The sequence below is a fragment of the Tenrec ecaudatus genome, chromosome 10 (assembly GCF_050624435.1).
Source record: "Tenrec ecaudatus isolate mTenEca1 chromosome 10, mTenEca1.hap1, whole genome shotgun sequence".
Taxonomy (NCBI): domain Eukaryota; kingdom Metazoa; phylum Chordata; class Mammalia; order Afrosoricida; family Tenrecidae; genus Tenrec; species Tenrec ecaudatus.
Genome location: NC_134539.1, coordinates 121,110,530 through 121,134,331, shown reverse-complemented (window position 1 = coordinate 121,134,331; position 23,802 = coordinate 121,110,530). Strand labels below are relative to the sequence as shown.

At 37.6% G+C, this 23,802-nt stretch overlaps 1 protein-coding gene across 2 annotated transcripts in view; it reads right to left on the bottom strand.

Moving 5' to 3' along the window:
- Window positions 1-23,802, bottom strand: part of PPM1D (protein phosphatase, Mg2+/Mn2+ dependent 1D) — a 48,073-nt gene that overhangs the window by 13,481 nt on the left and 10,790 nt on the right. Inside the window, exons 2-4 of one of the 2 annotated variants that reach the window (XM_075561478.1) lie at window positions 19,392-19,617; window positions 9,120-9,244; window positions 1,918-2,108 (exon numbers count right to left, since the gene is read on the bottom strand). In XM_075561478.1, coding sequence (XP_075417593.1) covers window positions 1,918-2,108; window positions 9,120-9,244; window positions 19,392-19,617 — 542 coding nt within the window. Of the gene's footprint in view, window positions 1-1,917; window positions 2,109-9,119; window positions 9,245-19,391; window positions 19,621-23,802 lie in introns of both variants that reach the window. The other variant, XM_075561477.1, reaches the window with a different exon arrangement.

The following is a 23,802-nucleotide window of genomic DNA, read 5'->3' as shown; positions in this document are numbered from 1 at the left end:
ACTAAGCTCTTCACCACAGGTTAGTGATTCAAAGCCACTAGCTGTTCAAGAGAAAGATAAGGCTATGTACTTTAATAAAGATTTTGTCTTGGAAACCATAAAAAGGGACACAATGAGTTTTAACTGGCTCAGTGGCAGAGAATTTGGTTTGGGGGTACTGCTACTTGGATGTACAAGAGACACCTCCATGTGTAGGCATACTTACAGATGAAATAATTGTCTACCCACGCAGAATATGTGTCTTCTAGATAATCACTATCACTTTATCAGAAGTTTTAATGTAATCTTATAAACCTAACCTGCCAATTCTACCATGTAAATATTTATTTAGCAGGGTATTTTAAAAAAAAGAAACCTTAGATCAAACTTGTAAATTTTCTGATTTGAAATATAACAGCAATCTCCAGAGAGGAAGTCAAATAAATCATTAATTAAACCAGACCAGAAACCTTGGCACTAAGGAAATTAATATGAGAAGCAAGATTTTATAACTATCTTATATATACATGCATATTTTATAACTTCACCTATCATTGCTGGGATTTATTGTCATTCACTGCCAACATTAGAAGAGTCTCATTTTGGTAAAGGCAAAATGGTTTTTCTTTTTCTCTTAACAGGTCTCTTCAAATCCATTTTCTATTTTCTGCACTGCAATCAGTAAGACTTCTAAAATGCAGTTTTAATAATGCTCCATTGTCCAATGACTTAACTTCAAAATATAGCTTTCCCATTTCTCCCATCTTAGAAAAAGACGATCTTTTTCAAGGATAATGTGGTTCTCTGTACCTTTGATTTCGTAGTTTCCTTATCTCTGGCCCTTCACACTATCCTTTATTTCTTGTGCACTGTCAAGCTTTCTCTCAACAACAAACATTTTTATGTTCCTATCTTTACAAGTTAATAACTGCACACTCCCCTCTGTCTTTTTGAAAAAGTGCTCAACATTCACTCCTTCTACTTTCTGGGATCACAAAATACTCTGTCACCACTCACAATTTGCTTTGTCTTCATTCTTGAAGGTCACCAATGAAAGATCCTAACTAAAAAGTCATATGTCCACACAAAAAAACTGTACATTAATCTTTACAGCAACCACATGAATAAGCCAAAAATGTTAACAACTTAAATGTCTACCAATGGATAAACAAATGATAGTATATACTGTGAAATATTATTCAGCCATAAAAAGAAATGAAGTGTTGATACATGCTACAATGTGAGTAACCCCTGGAAATATGCTAAGAAAGTAAAAGAACACACACACACACACAGCGTGTGGCCCATTTATAGGAAATGTCCAGAGTAGACAAGGACATAGAAACAGGAAAGTAGATTAATGGTTGCCCGAGTCCAAGAGGAGGGGACTGGTGAGTCAGTGGTAATGACTTTTGGTGGAGGGATTCCAACAATGTTCTGGAATTAGATAGTAGTGATGCATGCACAGCATTATGAATGCACTAAGAATTACTGGATTATATACTTTAAAAGAGTGAATTGTATATGAATTATATCTCAATTTTTAAAAGGACTGGCGTTTCGTAGGTCAAAAAGTCATGGGCTATTCACTTATGTCAGTTATTCTGTTTTGTTATGTAGTTTCCTTTTATTTCCTGTCTCATTCCCCAGGTATCTGCAGTAAAGTCTGTTTAACTTTTTTTTAAATAAACCATTTTATTGGGGGCTCTTACAGCTCTTATAACAATCAACACAACAATTGTATCGAGCACACACACATATATGTATTGACATCATCATTTTTGAAACACTTTCTACTTGAGCCCTTGGTATCAGCTCCTCAAGCAAGATAGATACAAACATCTATCCAAAGAGAACATTTTTAGTTTATATTCTGACCCCTAATAAAAGTACCAGAGCAAAATTGAGACAATATCAAACAATTGAGTTACTTCTCACCATCAAGCATTTTTTCTCCTCTTGGTCCTGGCACATTGAGATGGCATCTTGAGGTGGGATCATATTCCAAAGTCCATCACTACCCAAAATAATATACTTGTGCTTCTGTGGGTCAAGATTGTGGACACTAGTATCTGGTTCAGGAGACACAACAAACTCACCACTGAAGAAATCATAGCTCCACAAATCACCTGGGGCAGGAAGCAAAGGAAACATGTATTATTTCCAAACCAATAGTATCACACCAACAGATTAAAGGAGTAAATTTACATGTTCATTGTAATGTGTACAGAATGGCATTTAATAACATTCAAATTCTATTCAGGATAAAAACTTCTTAGGGTTAAAAAAAAACCCTTTGCACTCTTCCTTTTTAAAGCTGGTCCAGGTACAGAGACTCCTGCAAAGAAAAGCGGCGAGAAGGGCCATTCTACTACTATCGATAAAGTGGTGGTCAAAGAGTACACCATCAGCATTCACAAATGCATCCAGGGAGCTGGCTTTGAAGAAACATATCGTTGGGCAAGTTAGGCCTATTTAAAATTTTCCATAAAGGAGATGTGAATGCCTGTACATTGACATCATATGTATACAATCTTGACCAAAGAAATAAGCAATGTCTTATACCATACATCCATGCAAAGTTGTCCAGAAAGTTTAATGAGGATGGAGATTCACCAAACAAAAAAAAAGATTCACCAAACAAGCTCAATATACCAATTACCATTGTCATTGCTTTAAAAAAACCTTACAGACAGCCATGTATATGGCAACTAAAAGGTGATTATGAAACAGTTACAAAACTACCCCAAAGCAACAAAGCCCACATGGAAGAAGCACACCAGCCTGTGTGATCACGAGGTGTCGATGGGATCAGGCATCAAAGAACAAAAAATCTTATCATTGTGAATGAGGGGGAGTACTGAGTGGGGACCCAAAGCCCATCTGTAGGTAACTGTACATCCCTTTCAGAAGGGTCATGGGGAGATGAGCCAGTCAGGGTGCAGTGTGGCAACGATGGAACATACAGCTTTCCTCTAGTTCTTAAATGCTTCCCCCACAGCGCACTACCATGATCCCAATTCTATCTTAAAAATCCGGCTAGATCAGAGGATGAACACTGGTACAGATAGGAACTGGAAACACAGGGAATCCAGGACAGATGAGCCCTTCAGGACCAGTGGTGAGAGCAGCGATCCCGAGAGGGTGGCCTAGAAAGGAGGAACCGATCACAAGGATCTACATATAACCCCCTCTCCGGGGGATGGAAAACAGATAAGTAGGTGAAGGTAGACATCAGACAATGTAAGACGACAAAACAATAATGACTTATAAATTATTAAGTGTTCATTAGGGACGGGGGTAGGAAGGGAGGGGAAAAGGTGAGGGGCTCAAGTAGAAAAAAAAAAGATTTTCAGAATGATGATAGCAACACATGTATAAATGTGCTCCACACGATGTATGTATGGATTGTGATAAGAGTTTTACGAGCCCCCAGTGAAAGGATTTAAAATAAACTCCTAGTAGACCTCAAATAAAAGGAACCCCTAAACCTGATAAAAGAGGTTTCATCTTAAGATTCTTGCTTAAAGGTACAATGTTAAAAGGATCACCTTTATAAAGAAAGAATAAAAAAAACTATGTTCGCTATCATCACTTCTCTTGCAACACTATACTGGAAGCCATTCTCAGTGCAGTAAAGGACTACAAATATCTATCTACACATCTGTTTATACACACATGCATATATATGAATTAGAAAATAATTATTATTTGCAAATAACATGACAACAGAAAATAGGTAAGTAGTGTTTAAAATAATAAAGTTTAGTAAACTGTATTCCTATATAATATCAGAAATAAAACATAATTTCCAAGAGTAAACTAAATTAAGGTACAACAATAAATTTAGCAGAGCATGGCTGGCTAAGGGGCTCTTCCTGACTAGTTCCTTCCTTATTAGATGCTCTGTATGTGCATTAGGGTACTCGCTGCTCCTCACATCTGCTATTCCTGTATTCTTATAGTTCTCCTGACCCCTCGTCATTAGGTCATCGAGTATACTTAATAGTTCTTTGCATTAACCTTTCTTCATTCAACCTACGTGATTTTTGTGTCCATTTTGGATCCTTACTGGGTCCTGGCCAACACGGTTATGCATTTTAGGTTGAAACTCTTCACCATGCATAAATATGTATGTATGTGTTTGCTGAATCACAATACTATTTCTTACTGTGGGCCATTGTCAAGAACTTTTAAAGCTTTTTGCTGAGGCAATCTCATCCTTTCCCATGGCTTCAATTACCTTTTAAACCAAAGAAATGACTCAAATCCACATGTCTTGCTCTAAACATGTATCCGTCTGATAGACATGTATCCATCTGTCTAATAAACATTTCTGTTTGAACTTACTCTATATAGCCACTAGTTGACATCTCCCATCTTGCTTGACCCAATTCACTATCAGCTGTCACCAAGACTATAAATAAAAACATCGCTTCCTAAACTACCACAAGTTTTGTTTCTCTTAATACTAGAAAATAACATTTTTAAAACTCAAATTTAGTTATATATTCTCCCACTCTAACTCTGCAATAGTCCACTGCTGATCTTAATAAATGATGCACTTTTTCACCACAGCCTGTAAGATTCTATTCTCATTTTATTCCATGCCTCTTATTCCTATACCTCCACTTCCAACTACAGTCAGAGATCCTTATATTCACTAGGCTTATTCCCTATCACAAAGTTTTGCCTAGAACACACTTTCTTCTGAAGTCCTAGTATCGCTTCTCTGATCACATTAGCTAGATAAAACACTCCTGTTTTAGGTTCTTATAAAAATATATACAAGCACATAAAAATTAGTTTTACTGTTCCTTTTGTCAGCATTTGATGAATTCCTGTCCTTTTCACTAGACTGTAAGCCCCCACCCCATCAGGGCAAAGACAACATATGTGTTACATACAGTACAGTAAATATTTAATAAATATTTCATGAATGATATGCAATTTCAAAAGCCAGCCACTAGGAAGTGCCACTGCTACATTTGTAGTGCCTGGACTAATTATCACCATCAGTGCCTAAAGGTGACTATTTTGATAAGAAAACTTCTCATTGTCTTTACTTAGGTAGCTATAAGGGATAGTTTGGGCTTCAATTAGCCAGTCAGCAACATGTTAAAAAGGGGAGGACAAGGAAACAGACACAGAAGGAAGATACCTCAGCGTATGGGTCAACAGCAATCCAAGAAACATCAAGGTATTCAAAAGCTGAGACAAGGAAGGATCTTTTCCTAGTGCCAACAGAGATAAGCGAACAAGCCTAACAAAGCCCTGAATACAGACATCTATCCTCCAGAGCAGTAAGAGAATCAATACATTTATGTTCTTTAAAGCCACCCATGTTGTGATATTTTGTTATAGCAGCCCTGGAAACTCAGATGCTAACAAATGGCAAGAGTAAATTCCAGACTGATACTACATCTGAAATCTAAGAAATACTTTATCACCTTCTCTCCAATTTTTCCTCGCCTACAACTGGAGGATCAATTGTATCACTCTTGTAATACGAATAAATGACATGGTTATTATTGAGCAACAGCCCTCTAGTTTATCAAAAATCCATAAAATACGTAAAGTGCCGAGGATATTGCAACAAGCCCCCACATCCATTTCTAAAAAATAATTTATTCTCACTGGCTGAGAAAGGGGGCTTTCAAAAAACTAGTGGAAAAAGAGAATTGAAAAATCATAAAAATTTCCCAGTAACTTTCCGAAGCTATGCAGACAAATTAAATCCATTTCTACATGTCCAACTCAGTGATGTTGATCACATTCTTCTAGTTGCGTAACCATTCTCCACCTCTTCAGAGTTGTCCTTCCCCCATTATCAAACTAATTGCCCTGTGAATCAATGTAGTTCCTGTATGAATTTGATCTGATACTGATTTATCTTGAGAGAGCACAAATGTCAAAGTAGACATTCTTTATCAGTTAAGCTAAACTACCGAGAAGACTTAGGGATATTTTTGGTATAAAGTTTAAACATTACCTCAAGGCAAGTTTCCAAATTTTCAGTAATGATAGTTATTGTTCAAGAAAACAATTAACCTCACATCCCATTGCCCTCTCTTATTCTAGACTTTCATCTTTCATATGCCTACTTTTTAAATGTTTTACATAGGAATATACTAGATTGAAATGTCTAAAGGAAAACTGAACAGAGTAGATACAGTTTCCCATAAAGAAATTGGAAAGTTATATGAGAATATATGTTGAACAAGTCCCCAAATGATCCAATGTCCACTAACTGCCTAGAGGCTTTCTTACACATGATAAAAGCTTTTTTTGTACCAGGAGCCCTAGTGGCAAAGTGGTTACACACTGGGCTGCTAACTGCAAGGTCAGTAGTTTGAAACTACTAGCCGTTCTGTAGGAAAAAGATAGGGCTATCTGCTCTAGTGACAAGTTACAGTCTCAGAATCAGGGGTAAGTTCTGCCCTGTCCTATAGGTATCGACTGGATGGCAATGAGGTTTTTGGATGGCTCTGCTTTGACTGCTGTATTCCCTGGTTCCCTTTCCTACCTCCTTCAAAAAGGATGCCTATCTAAAGTAGTCCTCCCTGGCCATTTCACTGACACCATTTACTCACCTATCACTTTGCTTACTTCCTTTATGACACTTTTTAGAATGGTTTTCTCATCTGATTACTTATTCACTGTCTCTATTTTATAGACAAAGGAAGAGTGACTCCCCCAAGATTGAGACTTATGTTCGCTGGATCATCAAAGATACACAGATACATAAGCAATAGTACATGGGAAGTACAATGATCCTTTTAAAATGCAAATCAGTTTAGGTTACTAGTTAACTAGTTAACCAACTGCTCTCACACTAGAATTCAAATCTGTACCATGATGTGGCCCTGTTTAACTCAACAGCTGTAGCTATTCTGGCTTCCATACCAAGTTCTTACCCACTTCAGGATACATGTCTGGAATATTCTTTCATGAGATCTTTACATAACTAGCTCCTTCTAAGCCTTTAAATTTCAAAATAAAAGACCACTTCCTAAGAAAAGCATTTCTATCATATTATCTAAAACAGCACTTCCTTTCTTAATTATTTCAGTACCCTGTTTATTGCTTTCAAAGTATTTCCTAACCCGCAATTATTTCATATATAAGCTTACTTCTTGATTGCCTGTCGCCCAACCCCTCAACTACATCATCTTGCCCCACTGAGGTCAGAGTGTGTATGTATCTCCAGTGGTAACAAAATGTCTGGCACAAAATCAAACGTGTTTATTGAAGGAAAGCTGGAGAGAAGGGAAAAAGTGGCCCTATCTAAGAGAAAATTTCTCTAGCACAACAAAGGTAAGCTATTTCTTTTTTTTTTTAACGTTTTATTAGGGGCTCATACAACTCATCACACTCCATACATACATCAATTGTGTAAAGCACATCTGTACATTCATTGCTCTCATCATTTTCAAAACATTTGCTCTCCACTTAAGCCCTTGGCATCACATCCTCTTTTATTTCCCCCTCCCTCCCCGCTCACCCTTCCCTCGTGAGCCCTTGATAATTTATAAATTATTGTTTTGTCATATCTTGCCCTGTCCGACATCTCCCTTCACCCACTTTTTCTGTTGTCCATCCCCCAGGGAGGAGGTCACATGTAGATCCTTGTAATCGGTTCCCTCTTTCCAACCCACTCTCCCTCCACCCTCCCAGTATCGCCACTCCCACTCTGGTCCCGAAGGTATCATCTGCCCTGGATTCCCTGTGTTTCCAGTACCTATCTGTACCAGTGTACATCCTCTGGTCTAGCCAGACTAACAAGGTAGAATTCGGATCATCATAGTCAGGTGGGGGGAGAGGGTGTTAGGAAGAAGCATTTAGGAACTAGAGGAAAGTTGTAGTTTTCATTGGTGATATATCGCACCTTGACTGACTCATCTTCTCCCATAGAGCCCTCTGCAAGAGGATCTCCAGTAGCCGACAAATGGGCTTTGGTTCTCCACTCTGCACTTCCCCCTTCATTCACTATGGTAAGATTTCTTTGTTCTGAGATGCCTTATATCTGATCCCTTCGACACCTCATGATCGCACAGGCTGGTGTGCTTCTTCCATGTGGGCTTTGTTGATTCTGAGCTAGATGGCCACTTGTTTACCTTCAAGCCTTTAAGACCCCGACGCTATATCTTAATATCCTGGCACCATCAGCTTTCTTCACCACATTTGCTTATTCACCCGCTTTGTCTTCAGCGGTTGTGTCGGGAGGGTAAGCATCACAGAATGCCAATTTAATAGAAGAAAGTATTCTTGCATTCAGGGAGTACTTGAGTGGAGGTCCAATGTCCTTCTACCTTAATACTAAACCTATAAATATAGGCACATAGATCTATTTCCCCATCCTCATATATAAATATATTTGCATATGTCCATGTCTTTATCTAGACCTCTATAAATGCCCTTTGCCTCCCAGCTCTTTCCTATATTTCCTTTGACTTTCCTCTTGTCCTACTATCATACTCAGTCCCCACCAGGGTTTCAGCAATTCCTCTTGGTTACATTACCCTTGATCACGCCCTACCAGGCCTCCCACACCCTCCTCACCACCTATTTGGATCACTTGTTCCTTTGTCCCTGGGTTGGTTAACTCCACTTCCAAAGGTAAGATATTTCTATACTTAAATTCTCCATTCTTTCTTCCCAAACCACAGAGGCCAGGAAATACATTTTTTACTTTGTCATGGATAATTTACTAGCTAAGCAAAAATAAAATTGTGACGGTTCTTAGAGGAAATATGATAGCTAAAATAGGGAAAGACATTAAAAAATGTTATGGGTAACATCAAGCCCATACATATACTTGCCTAAGTGTAGATGGGAGTTAACAAAACATTGAACAAGACTCGTGGTCAAAGAGCAACTGACACTGACATACATACATAAGTTAACCACTTCCCACACAGTTTTAGTACATTTAACATAGGAGGGTGGCAAAAAGCTTATGGAAAATTCTATTTTACCCTCCATTTTAACAAAACTTCTGGGGTCATATCATAACATCATCTTATCTCTACCCTATCATGTGTCACATAAGTATTCAGCACTCAGTCCTCTCTCTCATTTTACTGTTACTCATTACAAAGTATCCATTAGGATTTCACTAAGCATTAAGTGATTCTTACCCAGTGCTCTTGCTACTGCCAAAAACGGGATCTGGTCAATTACTGTGCTCCTTCGTACAGGTCCATTGTGATTGAGTCGAGGTCGTTTCCAAACTACCCGATTCACTCCAGACTTGTTCATCACACTAAAAAATAAAAGAGTTCATATAAATATTCTGAACGATTGAAATGTAACAACTAAGCTAGTCCAATATGTTAAATTAACTAGTAATAAGAACATATTATGAGATAATGACTTGTCTGCTTCGTATAAAAAGAAAACATAAAATTACTGTTTAGAGAAGATAAAGTTCATTATGAAACTCAAAATTATACTAGCAACCAAACTCATTGATCAGACAGAGGCCGGTGGAACCCCACAAGATTAGGGTTCTTAGGCCCCTTCAGGTCCAAACTGAACTCAACCCTATAGCTGAATTTTCACTGAAACAAGACACGTCTGTAAGGGAAATAGTAACACTAGTGAGTTACACACATCTTAGAATAATAAACCATTTGAAAAAAAAAAAGAAGAAACCATTTGAGATCAAAAGGGTAGCTTTTAGTCAATGATAAAATTCAGAAGGGTTAGGAAATAAGTAGGACTAGAAAAAGCAAACTGTGGAAGTGAAATAAGTGATGTTTCACTGTCGGTATTGAAATCAATGAAAGAAAAAAAAAACAAAATACGAATACGAAGGCATGCCCCCCACCCACCCCAAAAAAAGTTCCGCTGATGTGAGGGTGATAGTGCATTTGCAGGTCAGACTGTTAATCAAGCTTTCAATTTAGAGGTTCCGAAAAGATTGAACTAACAGTGTGTGACCAAAAAAGCCTGATTTGTGGCTGCCTGCGGATGAGTTTTGCCACCACGACCATGCACCTGCCCATCCGGCCATCTCAGTGCTCCGTGAAACTTATTTTTGTTTCTGCATATGAATAGGGACATGAAAGGACAGCAATTTGGTTATTAAAAGAGATGGAGGAAAAAAACGAGGGAGGTGCTGTAAGCCATCCAAACAGACAAGTTTGAAAAATGTTTCCAAGAATGGAATCGCAGATTTGATAAATGTATTAAGTGTAATGGAGAACTTAAAAGTGTTAAGGTTTTCTTAAAAAGTTTTAAATACATAGCTTTGAAAAATATATTTTCCCCCCTTTTTTTGAGGGTACCCCTCATATGTATGAGTTGTTGAATAGAAAACTGATCTACCCTGTACCAGGGGGTCTGTCCCTCAGATCCATTGTGTTGGGAGCCCATAGCCATTAAGACCTTGGCCTCAGACACGTAGCAGAAACTTGGCCGCTTTCTAACAGCAAGGCTTTGTTTCCTGCCCAACTTTGCCCCCACATTCCAAGCTACTGTAGCATAGGCAGTTCCGATAACTGACCTTGTTGCCATTAGTCAAAGTACTGAGCACCCATTGGACTGCAGATATACCATATTAGGAACATAGTGATAAGTTCACCCATACTTTACCACGATGTCTTTCAGTACTGTTGCGTACCCTTTGTACCTTATTGGGAACATGTGGCTGATTGGTTGTTGTACAGTGTGCGGTTGTTACACAGTGTGCGGTTGTTACAAAGTGTGCTTCATTGGAATATGTGCCTCCCACTTCCTTCTCTGTTGTGAATATATACCCAGAGTTTTGGCAAAATAAACGGGCTTGATCAGCACTTGTCTTGCCCCATGTCTCTCTTTCTTTTTCCCATCCAGGTTCGTTGCCCCTCTGGGTCACCGTGTGAGGGTCTCGCTGGACGAGACCCTAACACCATTGGAGGGCCAGACTATAGTTGTTGTTTTTTAAAAAACTACGAACAAATTTCTAATCACACTGCACATATCTTATTTTGAAGTAAAAAACAAAATGGGGCAAAAACACCCGGCATACGGATAAATGTCCTTGAAGGGCCGCATGTGGCCCGCAGACCGTAGTTTGAGGACCCCTGCAAGTGTAAACCTTCATTCAAATTATAATACATTTAAAGTGTTCATTTCAACAAAACCAAACTCACTGCCATCGAGTCAATTCTGATGTATAGCTATGCTACTCAGCAGTATATAATTGCCCTCTGGGTTCCCAGAGGTAGAAATCTTAACAGGAGCAGAAAGCCTCATCTTTCTCCCTTGAAGCAGCTGGTGGATCTGAACTGACCTTCTTAGGTTATTAACACATAACCTCATGTGAACAATGCTCATTCAAAGGGGAAAATTTGCACATTACTGTAGTAGGTATAACAAAATAAAATGGAATACTAAGTGTGGAAAAAAGTGGACACAGTATCAAACAAGAAAGCAGGTGGGCTTCATATGTTTTTAAAGAGAGGAGAAATTAAATGATTGGAAGGTTCTTATTTAAAGGGTGCACATTAGCCCTTCAGTTTTGAAATTGTTATCAAAAATTCTTATTGAAGAGCCACTAAGAAATATGACAATAGAAACATCAATGTATTTAGAGATTTCTGTAATTAAAAGTGTGAAAGTAAGCTTTTGGAAAACAGGTCAGCTGTGAATCTTTCCACATCTGGGAAGTTACAGAAGAAAACAATGCTAAAAAGAGTGTATGGATAATATTTTTGGTCATATATCTGGATGAAGGGCTGAACATAGAATTTAACCCTGAAGGTTTTGAAAGAGGCAAAATTTAAAAAGAGAATAGTTGGTACAAAGTAGATATATGGCAACATTGAGCAGAAATTAAGGAAGCATCATTTTTTTAAAAATCAGTGTCAGAGAGAGACGAAGGAAAAGTCCATTGAATACAATCATATTGCATTCCATGCTAATTCTTGTAGAATTAAAACCAAAATCATTTAACTTCCAGATATAGTGTGAAGAAATAAAAACAGTACATTTAAAACCCTTCTAAAAATCTGGCAGACCAGGAGAAGGGGAAGGTGGGGGTGGAGAAAGGGGGAATCAATCACAATGATGTACATATAACCCTTTCCTAGGGGAATAGACAACAGAAAAGTGATTGAAGGGAGACAGCAGTTGGTGTATTATAAATTTATAAATTAAGGGTCCATGAAGGAGGGTGGGGAGGGGGGAAATGAAGAGCTGATATCAAGGGCTTAAGTGAAAAAGAAATGTTTTGAAAATTATGGTGGCAACATATATACAAATGTGCTTGACAGAATGGATGTCTGCATGGACTGTACAAGAGTCACCAACAAAATGACTTTTTTTAAATGTGGCAGGGGGACAAGAAAAACAGAAAAGACATAATTAATTTATGTTTACAAGTCCAGAAAAGGGGTTAACTCTCTGGTCAAAACAACTTAAAATAGAAAATAGAGGTGTTACTATCAAGTCAATTCTGACTCAAGGTAACCCCATGTGTGCCAGGGAAGAACCATGCTTGAGAGGGCAATAAAGTATTTAATGTGGCTCTTCTAACCAAATTCACTAACTCCCACCAAACGACCTTGTTCTGCCTGGGTCTCCTAAGAAGGTGGAAGAGGATACTGATAGGATTCACGTGTAATTGTGAACAAGCTTCCCTGGAATGTCATCCTGCTATGTATAAAATGAGCCCACTGTAAAGCAAGAGGAAGGATCTTATTACCAGCAAGAGTCAGGAGTGGAGTGTATCCTCAGGACCCAAGGACAATAAACCTCCTGAATTTAGAAGACAGCTATGACATCAGAGGAGAAGAAGCAGAACCAGAAGCCAACCAAAACAGAGTGGCAGCCATTCCAGCCCACAGAACAAGTAAAGCTGAGTGCTTTGTGGTAGGAGGCCAGCTTGAAGAATAGGGTGCCTTGACACATTTAATTGGGGAAGCTGGATTTGTTGACCAAGGCAAGTGGAGTTGAGTGTCTTTGGGCTGAGGGCTACTGAAGTCAGGTGAACTTAATTCAAGGAGCTGGCTTGTTGACCCATGAAATTTGACCTGAATGTCTTAGGGTTGTGGCTTACAGCAGCACAGTTTGCCCCTTTGGGCATTTATTAAACCGGAAAGAACTTTGTAACATCTGCTGATGTACAACTGTAAGTTGAGCAGTATCTCACTTGCATAAAAACCATCTAATTACGCCCCCAAACATACTCCATGTGCACCTAGAAACCCTGACTATAATCTGAATTTTAAGCCCAGAATTGGTGAACCTATAGAGACAACAAATAAAATAAGGGTGTTGTGGGTGGGAGAGTGGCAGTGGGGAGTTGGTGCTAAGAGGGAGACAATGTCATGGAGTCAAGGAAGAAAAAGAATGTTTGGAAACTGATTGGGACAGCAATTGTACAATCTGCTTGATGTGATTGAACTATATAATAATATAGTTATTAACTCCCAATTAATAATTTTTAATCTGAATTTTAATCAACAGGTTAGATTATGCAAGCTCAATCCAGATAACTATCAAGTAATATGTTATTTCTTGCAACTTACTTTTCTCATTATTGATGAGTAATATGATGTCCTGAATTATACATAAATCTCTTATTTATTTACTTTGTGGAACTTGAGTAGCATGGCTCTCCTTCTAAACCTGATTAACTGAGTATATTTACCCTGAAACAACACTCACTTTAAGATGTATACAGCCTAGGGCAGGGCAGACCAGACCCTGGTGACTACCCTCCAGAGGTCTCACTTTGAAATGCCCTACACTTACACCTATATAGCAGACAGCCAGTCACCTCCATCTCATACTTGAGAGGAAAAAGATAATAAAATCATAAGGGTCCAAAATGCATAAAAACTAATACATAAAAAAATCTTTTTTGTTATTGTTATTTTGTGTTTCTTTTTTGCTGCTACTGTTATTTTGTTGGTTTTTGACTTCCTTTGTTGTTTTGATTTGCCTGGTTTTTGTACTTATTAATGTATCTGCATGTCTGTCTAGATACGCTAGGAAGGATAAGTAATACAGAGATGAAAAGAACAGGATCAATGGTTCCAGGGGGTGATACGGGAGAATGGGAGGTAGAAAAAAGGAAGGGGAAGGGGGACCAATCCAACGACAAGGGAACAAGTTAACTAAAATCAATGGAAGGAAGGTCGCAGGGTGCCTAATGGGGATTAATCAAGGGCAATGTACCATGGAGAAATTACTAAACCCGAATGAAGGCCTAACATGATGGTGGGACAAGAGGGAAGTAAAAAGGAAATAGAGGAAAGAACCAGGAGGCAAAGGACATTTATAGAGGCCTAAATACAGGCATGTACATATGAAAACATATATATATAACGAGGGGGAATAGATGTACTCATATCTATATGTTAAGAATTAAGGTTGCAGATTGGACATTGGGCCTCCACTCAAGTACTCACTTAACACAAGAACACTTTGTTCTAACAATCCGGCATTCTGTGATATTCACCTTCCCAATACAATCACTGAAGACAAAATGGGTCCATAAGCAAATGTGGTAAAGAAAGCTGATGGTGCCTGGCTATCAAAAAATACAGTGTCTGGGGTCTGAAAGGCTTGAAGATAAACAAGCAGCCATCTAGCTCATAAGCAACAAAGCCCATATGGAAGAAGCACACCAGCCTGTATGATCATGAGTTATCGATGGGATCAGGTATCAGGCATCTAATATCCAGAATAAAACCATACCCAAGGTGAATTGGGGAGGGGGTGTGTGGAGTGGAGACCCAAAGCCTATCTGTAGTCAATTGGACGTCCCCACACAGAGAGGTCACAGGGAAGAGATGAGCCAGTCAGGGTGCAATATAACACTGATGAAACACACAACCTTCCTCTTGTTTCTTTGCTGCTTCCTTCACCCCACTATCAGGACCTTAATTCTACCTTACAAATCAGATTAGACCAGAGCATGCACACTGCTACCAGAGCATACACCCAGGGAATCCAGGATAGATAAACTCCTCAGGGTGAACAAGGAGAGTAGTGATACCAGGAGGGTGGGGGGAGTAAGGGGTAACCAATCACAAGAACCCCTTCCTAGGGGGGATGAATAATGGATATGGAAAATATAATCTATAACTTATCAAGGGTTCGTGATGGAGGATGAGTGGGGGAGGTAGGGGAGAGAAATAGGGAGCAGATATCAGGGGCTTGAGTGGGAGAGAATGCTTTGAAAATCATGATGATGGCGGCATATGTGCAAATGTGCTTGGAACACTGGATGAACGTATGAATTGTGATGAGATGTAAGAGCCCCCAATAAAAGTATTAATATATATATATCAATCATCCTCTGAGTCAAAAAGAAGAATGCCTAGCAAAGTAGAGCAGACTATCTCCTTTCTAAAGTAGAAAGAAGACATGACAATCTGACTGGGGCAGTGGAGATTTGCCAAATAAAACTTTCTGCAATGAAATGTTGTTATCCTACATACTAGCCATTGGTCACAAGGAGTCATTTAGAATCACAGACATAGTGATTTTTGAGAAGTTAATTTCAAAATTAATTTCACTTTATTTACATTTAAACACCTACATGAGGGTAGTAGCTACAGTAGCACAGGGAAGGAGTGAAGAAAGTACAGAAAGATCAGGAACAGAAATTGAAGAGTCACTAGTTTTACCATCCTTTTGAAGACTTGTTTCATTCTCAATTATGAATACAACATCATTTTAGGTCATAGCAAGAATTAGAATCACAAAGGCAGTCATTTTGATGCTGTCTTCAATGCAGATCCTCAAAAGCAAATAGCAAAGTGAAGATTAATTGCTGTTCCCAAAAATCTATGACACAGAAGAGCTACAATTAGAAGGACGCCAACAACATTCTGGCCTTTATACCTACCACCTGTTCTTTCCTAACCTTCTCACCAACAAAATAAAACTTACTGTCATTAACTACCTAAACAGCTTCCAGTATGATTATACTAAAATTCTCTTGAAACAAACTATCTAGGGAAAAAATAAATAAATAAAGTATCTAAGGAATTATGGTCTCTCACTGAAGACCAAAAGACAAATAATGGTACCTGTTAGTGTCAGAAACCAAAGGCAGTCTTAGAATAAAGAGATGCTGTTTTTGCTGCACTCCTTGCTGTTGCTGTTGTCCTATATGACTACATGGCATGCAAAAAGGAATAATGTGTATGCACAGAGCAGACTGAACAGTAACAGAAGGCTGGAAAAACAAACTGGCCAGTTGCCTAGGGTGAGAGAGAAGGAAAGGAGGAAGTAACTTATAAAGAAGCAGTTCACTTTCTGCAGAAGAAACCTGCTCCCAAATGGCAACGATCACTTGGTATCCAAAGGTCCAGGTGGTACTTTAAATGACAAGGCAAAAAACTTAAACTCTAAGAAAAAGAAGGGAAAATGTATATGAGTAAAATTTAATAGTTTTACCTAAGAAAGCAAAATTCTAAATTACAAGTATAAAAATAATTAACTGAGAAAAATATATATGCATAAAAGAAAATTGAGAAAGGATCAGACCTACCAATAGTAAAATATAAATAAAGGTTAAGTTGCAAGAATATCTATTGTATTCTTGGTATTGGCACATGAAAGAGGGAAGCCCAGAAAGACTCATATGTGGGAATTTTCTTTCATTCAATATTGGAAAATCCACTTTGCAAGACTAATAACAATGGTCTCACTTAGAGTGTGAAGCCTGACCTTAGGCAACAAGCTAGCTTAGACAAGCTTCCTATGTGTTATAGGAATTCCTATGTGTCATAGGGAATATCTTGTAGAAAAGGCTACTACTTAGTAGCCCACGACTGACGCTTCCAGAGCCCTGCACCAGTCAAACGGCATGCATACAAGGAAGCTGAGGTCAATACCTCCTATAAAATTTATTCAATTCAAAGCCCTTTCTTTTCTTTTTTTTTATCTACAAAACCCTATCAGAGGAAGTTCCATTCAAGAGCCATTCTTACAATAAATACTGCCTTATAGAATTGATATTCCATACTTAGCCACAGAAACAATGCTAGAAGGAGCACGGGATTTAAACCGAGTAATAATTGATCAGTATAGAAAAGATGTCCCCATCAAGCCACTTCTAATTTTACTGATATATATTTCCACATCTTACTATTCAATTATTTAAATATATTAAAAAGAATAGTGTAATCATCACAATTGATTTTAAAACATTTTCTTCATTCTTGTACCCAATATTAGCTCCCTATTTCCCCCAACCCAATCTCCTCTACCATAACTCTAAGAAACTATGTTAATCTAGTTACTGTCTCTATTTACCCATAAACATTTATTTTTTTAAATTTCTGCTGGAATTAAGTGTTTAATGGCTTTTTTATGAATACAAATAGTTAATCAATATTCCAAACACACTCCTCTAAAAATACTTGCACTCCTCTAAATATACATGGGCAAAAGAACCATGGGCATTGTTTTTCATTTTCCAGCATTGTTTATGGAACAAAAAAATTAGAAATAAACAGATTTTAGTTGGGTACTGATTAAATAAATGATGGTTTTCCTTCTTGGTTTGTTGAACTTTTTATACTTTGTTCAGTTTGTAATTTTCTGAAGAACAGTATTTAATAAAAATCAAGAAAGAAGATGCAAGTAATAACATATAAGGTTTTAATTAGTGTAATTATTCAGAAGACATTAGACTCACTTTAATTTTGCTCATTCCCTCAGTTTTTAAAAATTAGCCTTGCTCACTGAGATGCTCATCTTCCCGACATGATTGCTGAACACACAGCGGGTCCATAAGCAAATGTGGTGAAGAAAGCTGATGGTGCCCAGCTATCAAAAGATATAGCATCTGGGGTCTGAAAGGCTTGAATATAAACAAGCAGCCATCTAGCTGAGAAACAACAAAGCTCACATGGAAGAAGCACACCAACTTGTGTGATCATGAGGTGTTAATGGGATCAGGTATTAGGCATCAAAGACCCAGAGCAAAAATCATGTGAATGAGCAGTGGAGAGGGAATATGGAGTGAAGACCCAAACTCAATTTGTAAGCAACTGGATATCCCCTTACAAAAGGGTCATAGGGAGAAGACAGGCCAGTCAGGGTACAGTAAAGCACCAATGAAACAAAACAGCTTTCCTCTGGTTCCTACCTCCCACTATCATGGCCCTAATTCTACCTTACAAATCTGGCTAGACCAGAGCGTGTACATGGGTGCAGATAAGAGCTGAAAACACAGGGAATATAGGACAGGTAATCTCTTTGGGACCAAAATTGTGAGTAGCCATACCAGGAGGGGAAGGGGAAGGTGAGGGAAGAAGGGGAACTAATCACAATGACCTACCTATAACCCCCTCCCAAGGGGATGGACAACAGATAAGGGCTTAAAGGGAGACACCGGACAGTGCAAGACATAAATTATCAAGGGTTCATGTGGAGGGAAGGGGGGAAATGAGGAGTTGATACCAAGGGCTCAAGTAGAAAGAAAATGCTTTGAAAACGATGATGGCAACATGTACAAATGTGCTAGAGGCAATGGATGTATGTACAGGTTGTGATAAGAGTTGTACGAGCCCCCAGTAAAATGATTTTTTAAAAATTAGCCTTGGGTTAATTTTTTTAATTTCTCATGTTATTCATTTTCTTGATTTTTAATATAATCTTAAAAATTTTAATGCAGATAACAAATATGAGGAAATTAATTTGTTTCTAATATTCAAACTACCTACCATGAGATACATGCCCTCTTCACTTCTCAACATGATTAAGTTCCAAAGTCTGATCAGCATTCAATGAAAATGAAAGACGACAATAGCAGATCACAAAAGGATGACTATATCATTACAGCTGCTAAATTACATCATTAAATAACTGCTAAACCACTAAGAATCAGTGCCCAACCAAGTTGACACATAATCATAACCATCACAGCTAACATTACTCTCACCTTATACTTCATTATCTGATTCTACCAGACAGGCGTTAGATCATACTGTCATATAATTAAATAGTCAATAATACTAAGTTGAAATAATGAAAAAGCAGCACTACAAAAAATCTGATTTGAAATCAAAGATTAAGCTGAAGATTAATTCTAATTTAACTTTTTTACCAAAGCCAGGTTCAAAGTGTTCTACTCAAAAGTGACTAGGGCTGTTCAACCCAAATTCTTAACAAGGCCATAATGATCAGTATTTGCATGAGCGTTTTCAGTAAGACCTTGTATGTACTTTTCAGGCCCACTAAAATACTAATTCCATTTAGAACTATTAATAGAAATATAACAAATAGTCCATTGAAAATAATGTGATAAATAGGAATGCACATGGTATTGTCTCAGGCAAGCTAAACTTGTGATACTGAGAAAGCAACCTGATTATAATAAAACACTAAATCACCCTGTTAGAAAAGCAAAAAAGGACTATGTTTAGAACAATAGAGAAGAAAACATAGCAAATGTTTACCTTCCACCAAGTCCTTCGATTCGTTCTCTTTCCTTGGGAAGTTCTGGCTTGTGGTCTTGTGTCACCTCCACAGCTCTGACAAAGTCATCCTTTGGGTCATCCTGCACTCCAAGAACCACACCTGAGTCACCCACATGAGCTACATACATCTTCATGCCTCGTATGATGACTACACTGGCAGTTGTCCCAGATGTGCTAGGAAGACCTGTCATAGTCTTGGGCCATTCTGCTGTAAATAAAAAATAAAACAGGTTATTTTTCTAGGTATAAACATGAATACTGTTTCCAAAAAATGGTAATGTGCTAAATTAGCATGCTAAAATTTAAATAAGAAAAATTAAAGAATATTTTAAAAGCTAAAAACAAAATGAAAGCTATTCAAAGGGTTTGTGAATCCAATAATCAATATTTAAATGATTTCATTTCACAAATAATATAACTATTTAACCATCCATAACATGAAAATATTCCAAGAAACAATTACACATAACTCTTAGTCCTACATTTTGAGCAAAGAATGTATTGACAGCTGCGATGCCATAGTCTGTAGCTTAACATGTTTCTTAATCTCTCTTCAAGATTTTCAGCAAAAGCTACTTCATTTGATTTAGAAATAACTATGCTAAATACTCATAAGCTAGCAAAGAACCTATTGAGCACTTACTGTGTGCCTATCTTGTGGTAAGTTAAACATTCAATCTTGAATAATATTGTAATACACTTATGAAAAAGATTATTCTCACTATTCACTTTACAGAAAAAATATTTTAAATAATTAAGAAACTTGCTTGAAAAAATGACAAACAGAACAAAAACTTGCTTGAGATAATTCAAATAATTGACACAGCTCTCAAATACTGAAATTACAAAATCTTTACTTTTAAATTCACTATCATTCAATAATTCTGAAATATTCCCTAATACTGAAAATCTGTAACTTGTAATTCAAGATTACAAACTAAATCCAAGCACTGACATTTTTGCCATAGAAATCCCACTGAAAGAACAGAATGCAAAGATTAGATTCGAGTCCCACCAGAGTCGCCAAAAACAAAACAAAACAAAAGATTAGAGAAAGTTCTTATCTGTAATGAAACACTGGAAAATTCCTGGACATTAAAACAAATAGAAGTGTACTGAAGGAAAACGAGAATTTGAAACATTAAAAAAAAAAAAGCAAAAGGCAGTAAAGGTCTGAGATTATAAAGTTTTCTCTGTTAAAAGTTCCACAAGTCCCCCAGCTCAGAAGTAGTGGCTAAGCTGAGGGCAAGAAGCCATGGCAGAAAGCTGGTAGTCAATACCTACTAACCTAAAAATATACTGTAGCGTCTATAACGTACAATAAATACTGTGGAAAGTCTCCCTAATATATTCAGGCTAAGTCATTCTTACCGGCTTTCAATATATACTCAATATATAATAAGGTTTGAAAAGATATCCCGACACCAAAAAGAAAAAGTGTATCCCTTTTTTTCATGCTATTAAGAAAGCTCATCTGCAAGAGTTATGGCAGAGGCCTACTTGAGGGATATAAAATAATTAACTTTCACAATTGCCTCAAGAAATCAGAATAGCGGAGGGAGGGGAAAAAAAAAGAGGACCTGATGCAAGGGGCTTAAGTGGAGAGCAAATGCCTTGAGAATGATTGGGGCCGGGAATGTATGGATGTGCTTTATACAATTGATGTATGGATTGTGGTAAGAGTTGTATGAGTCCCTAATAAAATATAAAAAAAGAAAAGAGGAGAAAAAAAATGATTAGGGCAAAGACTGTACAGATGTGCTTTATACAATTGATGTATGTATATGTATGAACTGTGATAAGAATTGTATGAGCCCCAATAAATTGTTTAAAAAAAAAAAAAGAAATCAGAATAGCTATCCACAACTTATCTAGTTATTCAAGGGAGTGTACACTCCCCACACCAAAAAAGAAAAACAGGGGACCCCTCATAGTATACCTTTTTCCCCCCTAGGCGAGCATCAAGCAGCCTGCTCTGAGTTGGTACACCCAGAGGTGTAGCCTGGGAAGGTTCTCGGTGGTCACAGTGAATTTTTTCATTCAAGCAGTTTTGCTCACCCTCATTTTTTGTAATTGCTGATTTAAGAGAACAGTGTGTGGCTGTGAAATTTTGTTTCCTGCTCAGGAGAAATCCCACAGAAACTATTATGATGTTGAACACAGCTTACAAGGACAATGCATGCATTGGGACAAACTCAAGTGTATGAGTGGTTTTCTCATTTCAACAAAGGTTAAATGTCGGTTGAGGACAAACCTCATTCTCGATTTAAACTTACCAAACAGACGAAAATGTCAACAAAATTCATGCACTTGTGCTCAAAGACTCAGACTGCCTGAAGAACACCCACTCCGTCGTGGAAGTACAGTCATTTTATCCAAGATCATTATTGGTGATGAGACTTGGTGCTACTACTATTATGAAAGCAAATATCAATCAAGCTACACCATCACCACCTTACCCAAGAAAACCTCGTCTAATGAAATCAAAGATCAAGACAATACTCATTTGCTTTTTGCATGTGATGAGGACAGTGCATTTGGAGTTCATTCCTCCAGGTCAGACTGTTAGTAAAGCTATTTAAAGGTTCTGAAAAGATTGTGTAACAGTATGTGACCAAAAAAAGGCCTGATTTGTGGCTGCCAAGGGACTGGTTTTGCCACCATGACAATGCACCTGCTCATACAGCCGTTATCAGTGTGCCAGTTTATGGCAAAAACAAAGCAGCATATCCCTCTGGCCCCATACTCACCTGACCTTGCTCCAGTCAACTTCTTTTTGTTTCAGCGAATGAAGTGGGACATGAAAGGACAGCAATTTGACTACGTAGAAGGTGAAGAAAAAAAAACAAAACAAAGGAGGTGCTGTCAGCCATCCAAACAAATGAATCTGAAAAATGTTTCCAAAAATGGAATCCCAGATTTGATAAATGTATTAAGTGTAATAGAGTACCACATATACTCGAGTATAAGCTGACCCAAATATCAGCTGAGGCACCTAATTTTACTACAAATACATTAAAAATGTGCTGAAAAATCTGATTACACATGAGTATATACGGTACTTAGAAGGTATTAAGTTTGTTTTGTAAAAAAAATGTAAGTGCATAGCTTTGAAAAAATTTGAGAGAAAAAATGTTCCAGTTTGGGGGGCAGGGCACCCCCTTGTATATATTCTTGAATCATCATTTAATAAGGAATGAATATGAAGCACTGCAACAGAACCTGATATATACTAAGGGCTCAATTAGCCTTAATTATTGTTGTTGTATGACTGTTATTTAAGAAAAGCAAACAAACATCCTAAGAAGCACCAAGAGAAAATGTCCCACCAGGCCTCTTACACCCTTCTCGCCACTGATTTTGGATCACAAGATGTCGGACAGTGTAAGATATGACAAAATAATAATAATTTATAAATTATCAAGGGCTCGTGAGGGAGAGGTGGCAAGGAGAGGGGGGAAATCAGGAGCTGATACCAAGGGCTCAAGTAGAAAGCAAATGTTTTGAGAATGATGAAGGCAACAAATGTACAAATGTGCTTGACACAATAGATGTATGTATGGATTGTGATAGAGTTGGATGAGGCAAAATATTGAATGATATCGGAAGCATTTAAAAATGATGCAAGGAATATAGAGTCTCTGTATCAGAAAGAACTGGTAGACATTTAATCATTCTAATAAGTAGCATACTATGAAAAACAGCACTAGTGAGACAAAGGACTGTAAGATATGAAATAACAATAACAATATATAATTGATCAAGGATACAGGAGGGTGGGAGAGTGGGGGAGAGAAGGGGGAAAAAAAGCTCATACCAACCAAGGACTCAAGCAGAAAATATCTTGGAAATGATGATGACACATATATACAAATATACTTAATACAAATGACATAAGGAATGTTAGATGAGCCCCCCCCAATAAATTAACAGAGAAAAAAAAGTACAAGGAAAAAAATGTCCTAAAATTGATTGTGACAATTACACAACTCTTTAATATGATCAAACTATTGAAATATATATGTGAATTATATGTCAATAAAACTGTTACTAAATTTTTTTAAAAACAGTACTGAAGAAATCCAAGCTACCCTGAAGGCACTGGTTAAAAACAAGGCTCCTAGAGTTAACGAAGTATCAACAGAAATGTTTCAAGAAGCTGCTACAGCAATGGAAGTACTCCATTATGCTGTCAGGAAATTTGGATGACAGCTACCTGGATAATCCAGCCAAATATGGGTTGAAATTCATATTTGTGCCCATTTCAAAGATGATCCAACCAAATGCAGAATTATAAAACAATTATCATTAATATTACACAAGTACAATTTTACTGAAAAAAAATTCAAAAACATTTGCAGCAGTACATCAACAGGGAACTGCCAGAAAT